Here is a 15,314-nt window from a genome sequence, read left to right on the forward strand (position 1 = left end):
AAATGATCCCATTGGCTGGGAGCGATCGCGAGGGGGGGCCACGAATGGATGGCCTCCCCCTCACCACCGATCGCCGGGGGAGATTTGCCGACTGCCGCAGGCACCGGGGGGGGTCCGATCGGACCCCCCACCCGCGGGCAGGCAAGGACGTACCTGTAAGTCCTTTTGCCTGCCCGTGCCGCTCTGTCGACGTACATCATCGTGCGGCGGTCGGCAAGTGGTTAAGAGGCGTGGACGGAAGTGACGTTTTGACGTTGCTTCTGCCCAGCAGTGTCATGGAGACGAGTGGGCGCCATCTTAGCCTCACTCGTCTCCAGGCACAGCACGGAGAAGGATGTGATCACCTCCGCCGCTACTGACGGCTCTGGTAAGCGGCGGAGGGCACTGGATCGTGGCGGGAGGGGGGGGCCCTCTCCCGCCACCGATAAAAGTGATCTTGCGGCGAATCCGCCGCAGGGACCACTTTTATCTGAAAGCTGGCCGCCGCACTCCTTGACTGGTGCTATCCAAAGAATATTATAGTACTGAACTATTAGGCAAAGTAAGTGATACTAATACCTATATAAAACTAAAAGGGAATCCAACTAAAGAGTATGAGGGTGAACTGCACAAATTGATTCAAAAAGGAAGGATGAAAAATATACTTACCAAAAAAGAAGAGAAGTATTTATTACCAGAAACCTGTAGAGTACCTATTATTTATACTGTACCAAAAATCCACAAAAACCAAACCCACCCACCTGGATGACCCATAATTAATGGGATACAATCGATTAATGTCAGATTGGGAGAGTATGTGGATAACTTCATTCAGCCACTAGTTCCGAATACCAAATCCTACCTGAGGGACACTAAGCATTTAATTCAAGTCCTGGACACTGTTGAAATCAAATCACATGAAAGATACCTGGTTGCAACAAAGTGTTGGAACAAAAAGATACGGAGATCAAACATAGGAAAAAAAAGAAAATATTTAAGAGACATAAATGATTATAAATTGGAGCAGGCTTATAAATGGCAATTGAACAACAAAGATGGCCAACAGGGGTCCGTCGCCTCATCACCAGATATGGAGATGTATGTGGATATACAAAAATACACCAGAAAATTAAATATTCAAAAATATATGTTGAGCAAACCGCCGGTGACAGAAAGAAGATTAACAAATACGACAGATAGAATAGAACACACTGAACTTAGAAATAAATCCTTATTTAATCCACAAGTATCAAATAATGAACATATCAAAGTGCTCAACAAAATGGTAATTCAGGATATTAATAAATTAAAAATCAAAAGAATGCAAAATCCTCAAGTAATTAAGAGGGGGATCAAGGAGTTAGAGGAAAATAAAAAAGTCGTGATAAGACCGGCTGATAATGGTGGAGCCATCGTGGTGCTATCCAAAGAATAATATAATACTGAACTATTAGGCCAATTAAGTGATACTAATACCTATATAAAACTAAAAGGGAATCCAACTAAAGAGTATAAGGGTGAACTGCATGAATGGATTCAAAAAGGAAGGATGAAAAATATACTTACCAAAAAGGAAGAGAAGTATTTATTACCAGACTCCTGTAGACTACCTATTATTTATACTGTACCAAAAATCCACAAAAACCAAACCCACCCACCTGGAAGGCCCATAATTAATGGCATACAATTGATTAATGTCAGATTGGGAGAGTATGTGGATAACTTCATTCAGCCACTAGTTCCGAATACCAAATCCTACCTGAGGGACACTAAGCATTTAATTCAAGTCCTGGACACTGTTGAAATCAAATCACATGAAAGATACCTGATTGCAACAGCAGATGTTACATTGTTGTATACGATTATTACTCATGATGATGCCATACAAGCTACAAAATGGGCCATGGATACATATAGCAACCTCATATCAAAGCAAAAAAAGATACATTTTGAGCTACTTAGCATATGGACTACAACATAACTATTTCTGGCATAAAATGGAGTACTGCTATTAAATGAAATTGGTATGGGGGCAAAATATGCTCCCAGTGTTGCCAATATTTTTATGGCAAAGTGGGAAGAAGAAGTGATGTATTCTAATTACCCAAATCAATTGGTTCTATTCAAGAGATTTATAGATGACTGTATCATCATATGGAGAGGAGATCAAAACAGCTTAAGTCAGTTTTTTGAAAAACTAAATGATAATCAAAAAACATAAAGCTTTCGTATGAGATCAGTAATAAAAGCATCCAATTTCGTGATCTTGAAATAACATTAGAATCAAATGGTTTTTCAACTAAAACATTCTTTAAACCGGTTGAAAGAAATAGTTACATTCCAACAGACAGTTGTCATCATGACCCGTGGCTTATCAACATACCAAAAGGACAAATGATAAGAATCAGAAGGAATTGTAGCAGTCAAAATGTGTTTGTGGAACAAGCAAATATAATAGGGAATACATTTTTTGAGAAGGGATACAGTGAAGAATTTATTAAAGAAAAAATACAGGAGGTATTGGAATTACCAAGAAAGTCCCTTGTACAGGATAAAGAAAAGAAAAAAGTGGATCATCAAGAAATCCCTATGATTTTTAACATAAAAAAATTGTTCAACATAAAAAAATTGAACACATAATTAGGAAGCACTGGCCACTTTTAAAAGCAGATATACATTTGAGGAATATTTTACCAGAAAAACCTAGTTTTATTTATAGAAGAGCTTCCACGCTGAGGGACATGATTGTAAAAAATGTCCCGGACCCTCCTAAAAGAAGTCAAGATTTTACGTTTTCTCAGGGAAAATGTTTTTACCCTTGTAAAAAAATGCTTCGCTTGTAGGAATACAAACCAAAAAGGACAAAAGTGCAATAAATTTATATTTAATACCACCAAAAAAGAATATACAATAAAGGATTTTATTTCATGTCGAACAGAAGGGGTAGTGTACATGCTGGAATGTTCATGTTCTTTACAGTATATAGGAAGAACTAAACGTCCTCTATGGAAAAGATTACGTGAACGTGTACAAAACGGGCTTCCAAAAACATAGCGTATCTCAGCATGTTGCAGAGGTTCACAATAAAAACCAGACTGAGCTAAAATTTTGGGCCATTGATAAATACACTAGAGGGGAAGCCATAAAATGAGAGAACTGAGTAAAATGGAATCTAGAAGGATTTATGAAATTGATTTCTTTGCGCCACTAGGATTAAACATTGACTTTGATTTAAATTGCTTCATATCTGATTTTTAGACACAGTAATATTTGCATAAAACAGGAGATTCCCCATCATATACCCGTTATTTTATCAATTTTATCCTTTTTTATATTAACACTGTGGATCCTATTATGGTTTTAATAGTTTTTTCGGGTTTTTATTATGATTTTAAAATATATAAAATGTATGCATATCAGCTTCCTTCGGTCTTTTTAAAGAGTGTTTTTTAAATTAGTTTGTATTTTATTAAAGTATCTATGTATGTTCTTTGTCAACAGTCTATAATTTAATCTGCATTGTAATATGTGGGACATTTGATATGGCTCTGTCATTTGTATCAACGATTGTATATTTATATTACACTGCAGCTGCTCTTAAGTGTAAAGGCATGATGTTACAATGAATCCTACATCACCATGGCAACCCGTTAATAACGTGTGGTTATAAATTCCTTCACGCTCGTCACAAGGCTTTATTCCTTTGAAAAAGTCACGTGACCTGTGACGCAACGCGTCGGGAGGAGGAGCTGGTGACGTCAGCCAAAGGTGTACGATACATGGAGGGGCTGTGAGGAGGACTGAGCCTGACTGTTACCAACACGCTTGTATAGCCTGGGCGCATGTGAGTGTATTAATCTAGCTTACTTAGCCCAGCTGTTTTTAGCAATATTGTGCTTTTTTTTGTTTCTTTTCTCTGAGAACTGGGATCCATGGTCAAGGGACTGGTTATTTTGAGAAGGAAAGACAAGCAAAAGGGGTCATTTCAGCCCGATTGTTTTCTCATCAGAGATTGAAGCCAGCGGTATCGGCAGATGTATGCTAGGATACTACAGACTATTTTATGTAGGGTTGTCCCGGTACCGATACTGAGCATTTGCCCGATTACTTGTAAATGCTCCGTTGCTTCACCCGATACCTGGACAGTCAGGGTAATCGGTGCGGAGGGGGAGTTAGAAGCACCGATCACCCTGTATAGATTTCAATAAAGCCTGACAGCCATTTCTCCGCTTCTCTCCCCCCCCCGCTTTCAGCTGCTATAGTGAAATCTACACAGCAGTGATCAGAGCTGGTAACTGCCCCCAAAGCTGCACCGATCACCGCTGACTGTCCCTGCATCCTCCTTCAGTCCCCCTCTGTTCTGCTGCTGTCCCTCTCAATGTCCCCCTCCGTGCTGCTGTCCCCCACCCTTCTCCTCCGTTCTGTGCCCCTTCATTCTCCTCCGTGTCCCCCTCCGTTCTGCTCCTTTCTGTCCCCCTCTGTTCTCCTCCGTGTCCCCCTCCTTTCTGTCCCCCTCCGTTCTCCTCCGTGTCCACCTCCTTTCTGTCCCCCTCCATTCTCCTCCTTTCTGTCCCCCTCCGTTCTCCTCCGTGTCCCCCTCGATCTTTCAGGATGGAGAGCAGAGATAGGAGCCAGTAAATCTGGCTCCTTCCTTTTGCGAATGAACAGTCAGTGATAACTGACTCTGTCCATTCACATAACTGAAACATCGTAACCTGTGATTACGATGTCTCAGTTTATGAATAGAGAGGAGCCTCTGTCTCCTCTCCATTCATTTTCAGTGCAGCTGAGGCTGCTGAGAAGGGGACTGGGAAACATGTGTCCTCAGTCCCTTTCCCTGTCTCAAAGGGGAGATGTCAGGGGTCTGTTAAGACCCCCGATATCTTACCAAAGCCCCCCAACAGGGCTAATAATAATAATTAAAAAAAAAAAAAGAATTGCAATAAATAACAAAAATAAATTAATTGTAAAAAATAAAATAAAAAAACACACTGACACTGTCCACTCCCCCCCCCCTTTATAAAAAGAACACGTTGTAAAAAACACATTTAAAAAATTGTAAAAAATAATTAAAAAAAATAATTGTAAAAATAAAATTGTAAAAAATAAAATTGTAGAAACAAAAACAAAAAACTACTGACACACGTGCCACTATCACATGACATTAAAAAAAAGTATCGGCAATCGATATCGGCTAGTACTTGGAAAAAAGTATCGGTACTTGTACTCGGTCTTAAAAAATGGTATCGGGACAACCCTAATTTTATGCCTACCTATTTGTGCTTAGGTTTCTGGTGCTAGGGAAATAAAAAGTGGTCTAGGGCGCACAGGACTGTTGTAGTCCAAATAATGTCTCTATAAAGGATCGGCAGTCCAAAATGAGCAGGAGAAATGTTGGTGGATAGGGATGAGAGGATGGTAATCTTCAGCAAAAAGGGCTGCAACTTTAAAAGACTTGAAGCAGGGTCTAAAATGACATGAAAAACAAACAAAGGCGCCTCTAAGTGCAGAAGGTAAACAATTTTAATACCCCAACTGGGTTAAAAACACTTACAAAATAGGAGTGGTTAACAGGCACATCGTGGGTAAGGCTGCATAGGAAGGGGTCACGATCAGAGGAAGCCTTCAGGAGGATGGATGTGGTCACTGTCAGCAGCGGTGTAAAGCACAGGGAGCCGCTGTGAAGCCGGCGTTGTCAGCGTGTGAGGGCTGCGAACCCGGAAGTGATGTCATCCGATGAGCGGCTCTGTGACCAGCCTGAACCGCAAACGAAGGGGCCAGAGAGGGGATGTGATGTCATCAATGAGGGACGCGTTTCGGAACCGTCATTCGTTCCTTTCTCAACCTCGGACTAAACTGATGGCTGGGGAAGATTTATGCAAGCACACTGGCAGTGGATTGGCCGGGGGGCGGGGGCAACAAGGTATATAACAATAAGACTAGTAAATACATATGAATGTAAGCGAATACCTGCAACAGCATACTAAAAAACAGAACAATGGAGGAAAATGGAATAAAATAAAATAAAATCAAGGATGGTGATAATAAAAGTTTAAAAACGATCTGTATGACGATCAGAGTGCCTAATATCTAGGACTGACAGATCATAAAAAGTGCATGCACATAACAGATAATCAGCAAATGGGTAACATGGGGGGGGGAAGGGTTTCACATGCATGATATTGGTAACATTGAGATATCATCATATGAAAGTGTGTAAAATGTGGCATGAAAACGCCCATAGATTCAAATTAAAACAGGGGGGTATGTTAAAATGAAGGAGTAATGGTGATAATAAAACATCTTTTTATTAAAAATTTTTTAAAAAAGGAGGAGGGGAGCCTAGATAAGTGTGGAAAGGGAATGTATTGTCAAAGTATGGCACTAACTTCGAAGTCCTCGTTTAACCCCCCAGGGGCCAAAACATTTAATAGGAATATCCAATACATTTCTCTGTGGCATAGTCGTCGGTAGCGTTCGGCTGGGGGGAGATCTTTTGGCATTGCCTCAATTACCCATACTCTAAGGCCGCTAGTGGACTTATCATGGACATGAAGATAGTGTTTGGGGACACTGTGATTATCTAGTCCGCCTTCGATGAAGCGACGATGTTCACCAAACCGTTTCCATAGTGGCCGGATGGTGCGCCCTACATAAAATAGACCACAGGGGCAAGTGAGGCAATATATGACATGGTCAGAGGAACATGTGTGGAAACCCTTAATTGGGTATATTTTGCCTTTAACGTGAAAGTCTTTCTGACCATGTGTCACAAACCGACAGGTCTTGCAGAGGGGTTTACGGCACTGATACATCCCAGAAATAGCTAGGAAGGTGGGCATATGGTGACCCGGAGGTGGAGGTCTAGCCCTAAGTTTACTGGTCGCTACCTTGCTCTTGATGTTAGGTGCTTTCCTATAGGCAAATTGAGGTCTATTAGGCAGAGTAGGAAGTAGATGTTCGTCTTGTAGTAGTAAAGGCCAATGTTTTTTAACGATATTTTCCATTTGTTTATGTTGGGTATGGAATTGGGTAATAAATCGTAAATTACTATTGTCAGTGTTTTGGCGTGGATGAGAATGTTCAATAGGCGGTTTACTCTTATATTTTTGATAAGCTGTATCCACAAGGTCAACGGGGAATCCCTTTTCAAGAAATTTTTCTTTTAGGATTAGACCTTCAGTGTCATAATCACTCTTCAATGTACAGTTCTTGTTTAGCCTACAGAACTGACTCTTAGGTACATTGTTTAGCCATAGGGGGTGGTGGCAGCTCTTATAATGGAGGAAGGAATTTCCAGCTGTTGGTTTGGTGAAGTTTTTGGCGTGTATCTCCTTACCTATCCAAAAAAGTTTGAGGTCCAAAAAAGCTAATTTGTTTGGGTCAATGACAGAGGTAAAGGTGAGGCCCATATTATTGGTGTTGCAATATGTTACAAAGTTTGAGAATACTGATACACTGCCATCCCAAATGATGATCACGTCATCTATATAGCGGCCATAAAAAACAATATGGGAAAAAAACGGGTTGTTGTTTCATATATATTGATGTTCCCAGTGCCCCATAGTGAGATTCGCATATGAGGGTGCAAAGTGCGCCCCCATAGCTGTCCCCTGTAGCTGCAGAAAGAAGTTCTCCTCAAATTTAAAATAATTATGTGTAAGACAAAAGGAGGTGGCCTCAACAATAAAGGAAGCTTGCCTTGGATTGAGCATGGGGTCTTGACAGAGAAAAAACTGTAGGGCATTGAGGCCCACTTCATGAGGTATAGATGTATATAGAGATTGAACATCTAAAGAGGCCCAGTGGTAATTTTTGTCCCAGGAGTAGGTAGTTAAGGTTTCCAGCAGATGAACGCCATCTCTTATATGTGACTGGAGGGATTGGGCCAGTGGCTGGAGGAATTGATCTATGTACTGTGATAGTCCACTGCTGATGCTATCCATAGAGGCCACGATCGGTCGCCCAGGTGGTGTTTTAAGGTCTTTGTGCACCTTGGGCAGGTGGTAGAAGTAGGGAGTGAAATGTACTTCTTTAACTAGAAAAGAGGCCTCTTGTTGTGTGATGATGTTTTCCTTCAGTGCTTTTTTAACAAGGGAAGAAGCTTCGATGGTGAATACGGGTAAGGGATCTTTATTGAGTCTGATATATGTATTGGTGTCAGATAATAGTCGGGTGGCTTCAGAGACATAGTCAGCTCCATTTTGTATCACTATACCTCCCCCTTTATCAGCACTCTTTATAACCAGTTCTAGATTGTTGGTGAGTGTGTCAAGAGCTCTTTGTTCATGATGGGTGAGATTGGAAATGAATTTTTTATTATTTTTGTTCTTATTATTATTACACAGTTCCTGTATTTCTGCATGAACGATGCGATAAAATGCATCGATACATGAGCCTTTAGACTGGGTTGGATAGAAGACCGATGTGGGTTTAAAAGTGGTGTTTTGAATGGGTGGAGAAGTTATCAGATGTTGTGTGTACAGCACGAAATCATTTTCGTGATCTGCTGGGGGAGAGGATAAGGTGGAGGGATGATTATATAATTCTTCTAAAATGAAAAAAGGGTCACTGTCAGTATGGACCTCAGTGGTATTGTGGGACACTTCAAGTATGTTTGAATCAGCATGTAAGCGATGTTTATTGGATTGGATATTGAAAAATCTTTTTAGGGTAAGGAGACGGACAAATTTGTTCAGGTCTTTGAAGAGAAGGAAAGGGTTGGGAGCAGCAGTTGGAGCAAAATTTAGACCTCGACTGAGTAAAGAGATTTCGTCTTCAGTTAAGACATGGGAGGAGAGGTTGAAGATTTTAACAGTACTCTCTTTTTGCTGGGGTCTGGAGTGTGGCTTGTTGCCTCTGCCTCGACATCCTCTTCTGCGTGTTTTCTTTTTTGTGGTTTTGTCCGAGGGAGATCGAACACTAAAAAAGGGACCGCAGTTGGTTCTGAGGATGGAGTGGTGGCAAGGGGTGTGATAAGTGAGGAGCTGGAACCAAAGGATACCAAAGAAACAGGGGATATTATGGGTGGAACACATGTATTATTTACAGTAGTACTAGTACTCTGTTGGCTGTCAGTAGTAGTGGTAGGACAAGGGAGGGCATTAGAGATGTTGAGTGCAGTAGAAGTAGGGGTAGCTTGTGTCACCTGTGTAGGCTGAACAAGACCCGAGCTGTCAGTAGGGGATGGTAAAGTGGGTGCCAAAGCAGTGGTATTAATATCCTTATTCTGCAAACTCAATCCACAAGCCACTGCTGTATTGGAAATTGATGTTTTATTGGAAGGGAATATTTTACGAGGGACAATGGGGGCAAACGGATTAATATCCATGAGGGATGGAAGATTGTGGATGGATTAGCATTTCCAGGAGAAAATGTTGTTACTACTATAGTCTTTCAAGTCTCTGCTAAATTTCCCCAATTTTTGTTTTATCAAAATGTCTTCCTTCTTATGGGTTAATTTGATAAGGATGGACAGCCATGAGGAAGGTAAGTGGGTGGTGAGGTCTGCAATGTGGGAAAATACTGTTTTTATTTTATGGAGACATTGTTCATATTTGATATGTCTCTGTGCAGAGATAATTTTGATCCATTTATTGGTGCAGAATTCAGATATGGAGGACCATTCTTTTAGTGACTCTGGGTCTAGAAAGGAACATGTTTTTAAAATTCTAAGGCCTCTAGGAGTAATATGAGCAGACAGATATTTAAGAAGAAAGAATTCATCCCACCACTGCTGATTAGCAGAGATGACTAGCCTTTCTAATTTTCGAAACAGTGAGCAGAGAGATTTATATTCTACATGAGAAAATTGTGGTGTAGGTGTAAAGAAACCTTTGGGTATGATAGCTAAAATGTCATTTATTTTGGAATACTTTAAAGAATCTATTTCGGACAGAAAATCCATGACTAAAAAAAAAAAAAAAAAAAAAAAGGAAAATTGGTGGAAAACCGAAAGACTGGAGAAAGATTAGAAAAATAAAAGATAATAATAATAAAAAAAAAAAAAAAAAAAAAAAAAAAAAAGAATAATTAATAATAAATGAGAAATTGATGAATTAAAACATTTATTAAAGAATGCTGTGCAGTGGAATTATATACATGGACGGAATAAAAAATATGCATATGTGAAGACACATGTAAGCAGGTGGTATATGAACACAGAATATATGTGTAAAAAGAGACCAACAATATATAGCTGAATACAGGAGTCCGTGCATCAACCTAAAATTAGCTTCATATGAGAACAATGGAAATAAAAAGTGGTCTAGGGCGCACAGGACTGTTGTAGTCCAAATAATGTCTCTATAAAGGATCGGCAGTCCAAAATGAGCAGGAGAAATGTTGGTGGATAGGGATGATCTTCAGCAAAAAGGGCTGCAACTTTAAAAGACTTGAAGCAGGGTCTAAAATGACATGAAAAACACACAAAGGCACCTCTAAGTGCAGAAGGTAAACAATTTTAATACCCCAACTGGGTTAAAAACACTTACAAAATAGGAGTGGTTAACAGGCACATAGTGGGTAAGGCTGCATAGGAAGGGGTCACGGAAGGCAAACTTCCTTTATTGTTGAGGCCACCTCCTTTTGTCTTACACATAATTATTTTAAATTTGAGGAGAACTTCTTTCTGCAGCTACAGGGGACAGCTATGGGGGCGCACTTTGCACCCTCATATGCGAATCTCACTATGGGGCACTGGGAACATCAATATATATGGAACAACAACCCGTTTTTTTCCCATATTGTTTTTTATGGCCGCTATATAGATGACGTGATCATCATTTGGGATGGCAGTGTATCAGTATTCTCAAACTTTGTAACATATTGCAACACCAATAATATGGGCCTCACCTTTACCTCTGTCATTGACCCAAACAAATTAGCTTTTTTGGACCTCGAACTTTTTTGGATAGGTAAGGAGATACACGCCAAAAACTTCACCAAACCAACAGCTGGAAATTCCTTCCTCCATTATAAGAGCTGCCACCACCCCCTATGGCTAAACAATGTACCTAAGAGTCAGTTCTGTAGGCTAAACAAGAACTGTACATTGAAGAGTGATTATGACACTGAAGGTCTAATCCTAAAAGAAAAATTTCTTGAAAAGGGATTCCCCGTTGACCTTGTGGATACAGCTTATCAAAAATATAAGAGTAAACCGCCTATTGAACATTCTCATCCACGCCAAAACACTGACAATAGTAATTTACGATTTATTACCCAATTCCATACCCAACATAAACAAATGGAAAATATCGTTAAAAAACATTGGCCTTTACTACTACAAGACGAACATCTACTTCCTACTCTGCCTAATAGACCTCAATTTGCCTATAGGAAAGCACCTAACATCAAGAGCAAGGTAGCGACCAGTAAACTTAGGGCTAGACCTCCACCTCCGGGTCACCATATGCCCACCTTCCTAGCTATTTCTGGGATGTATCAGTGCCGTAAACCCCTCTGCAAGACCTGTCGGTTTGTGACACATGGTCAGAAAGACTTTCACGTTAAAGGCAAAATATACCCAATTAAGGGTTTCCACACATGTTCCTCTGACCATGTCATATATTGCCTCACTTGTCCCTGTGGTCTATTTTATGTAGGGCGCACCATCCGGCCACTACGGAAACGGTTTGGTGAACATCGTCGCTTCATCGAAGGCGGACTAGATAATCACAGTGTCCCCAAACACTATCTTCATGTCCATGATAAGTCCACTAGCGGCCTTAGAGTATGGGTAATTGAGGCAATGCCAAAAGATCTCCCCCCAGCCGAACGCTACCGACGACTATGCCACAGAGAAATGTATTGGATATTCCTATTAAATGTTTTGGCCCCTGGGGGGTTAAACGAGGACTTCGAAGTTAGTGCCATACTTTGACAATACATTCCCTTTCCACACTTATCTAGGCTCCCCTCCTCCTTTTTTAAAAAAATTTTAATAAAAAGATGTTTTATTATCACCATTACTCCTTCATTTTAACATACCCCCCTGTTTTAATTTGAATCTATGGGTGTTTTCATGCCACATTTTACACACTTTCATATGATGATATCTCAATGTTACCAATATCATGCATGTGAAACCCTTCCCCCCCCCCCTATGTTACCGATTTGCTGATTATCTGTTATGTGCATGCACTTTTTATGATCTGTCAGTCCTAGATATTAGGCACTCTGATCGTCATACAGATCGTTTTTAAACTTTTATTATCACCATCCTTGATTTTATTTTATTTTATTCCATTTTCCTCCATTGTTCTGTTTTTTAGTATGCTGTTGCAGGTATTCGCTTACATTCATATGTATTTACCCCCGCCCCCCGGCCAATCCACTGCCAGTGTGCTTGCATAAATCTTCCCCAGCCATCAGTTTAGTCCGAGGTTGAGAAAGGAACGAATGACGGTTCCGAAACGCGTCCCTCATTGATGACATCACATCCCCTCTCTGGCCCTTCGTTTGCGGTTCAGGCTGGTCACAGAGCCGCTCATCGGATGACATCACTTCCGGGTTCGCAGCCCTCACACGCTGACGACGCCGGCTTCACAGCGGCTCCCTGTGCTTTACACCGCTGCTGACAGTGACCACATCCATCCTCCTGAAGGCTTCCTCTCATCGTGACCCCTTCCTATGCAGCCTTACCCACGATGTGCCTGTTAACCACTCCTATTTTGTAAGTGTTTTTAACCCAGTTGGGGTATTAAAATTGTTTACCTTCTGCACTTAGAGGCGCCTTTGTTTGTTTTTCTGGTGCTAGGGGCATGAGCAATGCACCAGAGAATCTAAAAACATTGTTTTTTCAGTATTTAGTATAGAAATGTCACAATACATTGCACTTTATATTTATATTTATATTCATTTTAATTTCTATTTGTGTGAATAGCAGTTTACACACACTGCTATTGTTTTTCTCACGAGTAAGAGGGGTACTGTGCTTCATTATAGATTGATAATAGCGCACCAATCCTGTTCATATATATTGCATTAGTGTGTGATCACTTTTATTGGTTTGCAGCCTTTATCGTTTACCGTTATCGGTTTCACATATTATATATTTCTTTTTTCAATTCTTAACCACACCAGCGCTTTAGTATCATTTTAATCATCCAGCTATGTCTCTTGTTCTTTCCATGATGGTTTTTCTCACTCTAACTGACGGACTGACCATCGGGTGATGACGTGTATAATATAAATTGTTTACTTTCTGTGGTTGGTTAACTGTGTCATTCCACAGGGAATAGTGTAAACGTTACTGTGTTCACAGAATCACAATGTCCTTTTCAGGAATTTCACAGTTCAGCCCTCTAGCTGGGGTATTAACAGGTGTAAAAGGGGAGTGATCTATATCAGGGGAGGGAGGGATCCACGGACTGCAGGTTTCCATTCTCACTGTGAGAGGTGATTAACTACATGGATCACCTGTTTTAAAGGGTTTTTCTCTGGGAGGTCATAGACCAATTGTAGGGTTCCCAATTTTTTGGGACTTCCTTTTTGGTCTATTCATAGGGGATCTAGGGACATTTTTATTGCCTTTTTGTATTTTCCTTATTTATAGCTAATAAAATGATGTAGTTTAACTCTTCAGGGTGTGTTTATGGTCATTTTAGTTTGTTATTTTGTTTAATTTTTGCTTCAGTATTTTTTATTACACCCCCGAAATACATTAGGTGAGTGCTACTTTCTGTCCAACATAGGCGGGATTCTCATTTCTCTTTGTGTTTGAAAACCGATAATGTCTTTGCAGAGTGAACACATCCCCCCCAGACAACCGTTCTGTGCATCGCACAGGGGCCCTTCGCTGGCAGACATATCCCCACTCTGCAAATCTCTATATCCCCAAGGAGCTTTTCACTACCAGACGGATCTCAACCAGTGTCAGTCTGCCCCAGTCAGCTCTTTAAAGTGGGCTGCGGGAGAACTAACACTGGGAGACATGATGACAATACATATTAAATACATCTTCATAAAATTTCGACAACACTGGGGATTCGGACGAAAAGGGAAGAAACTCTGGGGATTCGGACAAAAAGGGGAGAAACTCTGGGGATTCGGACGAAAAGGGGAGAAACTCTGGGGATTCAGACCAAAAGGGGAGAAACTCTGGGGATTCGGACCAAAAGGGGAGAAACTCTGGGGAGTCGGACCAAAAGGGGAGAAACTCTGGGGATTCGGACCAAAAGGGGAGAAACTCTGGGGAGTCGGACCAAAAGGGGAGAAACTTTGGGGAGTCGGACCAAAAGGGGAGAAACTCTGGGGAGTCGGACCAAAAGGGGAGAAACTCTGGGTTTCTCCCCTTTCTTCCGAATCCCCATAGTTCTCCCTTTCGTCCGAGTCCCCAGAGTTCTCCCTTTCATCCGAGTCCCCAGAGTTCTCCCTTTTGTCTGATTTCCCAAAGTTCTCCCTTTCGTCCAGTTTCCCAGAGTTCTCCCTTATGTTCGATTCCCCAGAGCACTCCCTTTTGTCCAGTTTCTCAGAGTTCTCCCTTTTCTCCAATTCCCCAGTGTACTCCCTTTCGTCTGAGTCCCCAGAGATCTCCCTTTCGCTCGAGTCCCCAGAGTTCTCCCTTTTGTCCGATTTCCCAGAGTTCTCCCCTTTGTCTGAGTCCCCAGAAATCTCCCTTTCGTTCGAGTCCCCAGAGTACTCCCTTTTGTCCGATTCCCCAGAGTTCTCCCTTCATCCAATTCCCCAGAGTTCCCCCTTTCGTTCGATTCCCCAGAGTACTCCCTTTTATCCGATTCCCCAGAGTTCTCCTTATCATCCGATTCCCCAAAGTGCTCCCCTTTATCCGATTCCTCAGAGTTCTCCCTTTCTTCCGAGTCCCCAGAGTTCTTCCTTTTGTCCGATACGCCAGAGTTCTCCCTTTTGTCCCATTCCCTAGAGTTCTACCTTTCGTCCGATTCCGCAAAGTTCTCCCTTTCGTTCGATTCCCCAGAATTCCTCCTTTCGTTCGATTCCCCAGAGTTCCCCTTTTCGTCCGATTCCTCAGAGTTCCCCCTTTGGTCCGATTCCCCAGATTTCTCCTGTTTGTCTGAGTCCCCAGAGATCTCCCTTTCATCAAACAGGAGAATTCTGGGGAATTGGATGAAAAGGAGTACTCTGGGGAATTGGATGAAAGGGAAAACTCTGGGGAATCATTGTTTCTTTAATTGGAGTGTCTCTTTAAAAAAAGTATTCATACAAAGTAAATGAATGGATATGTAGCATTTCACATAAATTATGTCTTCCTCAGTTGGATACGCTCGAACAAGTAGGGGAATCATTCAGTGGGATGGCTCGATGTCCTTATGATCCAAAACATGGAAATGTTGCTCTCTTTGCAGGTAAGCCCTGTA

At 41.3% G+C, this 15,314-nt stretch overlaps 1 protein-coding gene across 4 annotated transcripts in view; it reads left to right on the top strand.

Annotated features, from left to right (window-relative positions):
• Positions 1-15,314, top strand: part of SEMA6B (semaphorin 6B) — a 1,880,978-nt gene that overhangs the window by 971,242 nt on the left and 894,422 nt on the right. For all 4 annotated transcript variants that reach the window (XM_073594847.1, XM_073594838.1, XM_073594868.1 and 1 more), the window contains one exon: positions 15,212-15,302. In XM_073594847.1, coding sequence (XP_073450948.1) covers positions 15,212-15,302 — 91 coding nt within the window. The remainder of the gene's footprint in view (positions 1-15,211; positions 15,303-15,314) is intronic.

The sequence above is a fragment of the Aquarana catesbeiana genome, linkage group LG01, assembly GCF_042186555.1.
Source record: "Aquarana catesbeiana isolate 2022-GZ linkage group LG01, ASM4218655v1, whole genome shotgun sequence".
Taxonomy (NCBI): domain Eukaryota; kingdom Metazoa; phylum Chordata; class Amphibia; order Anura; family Ranidae; genus Aquarana; species Aquarana catesbeiana.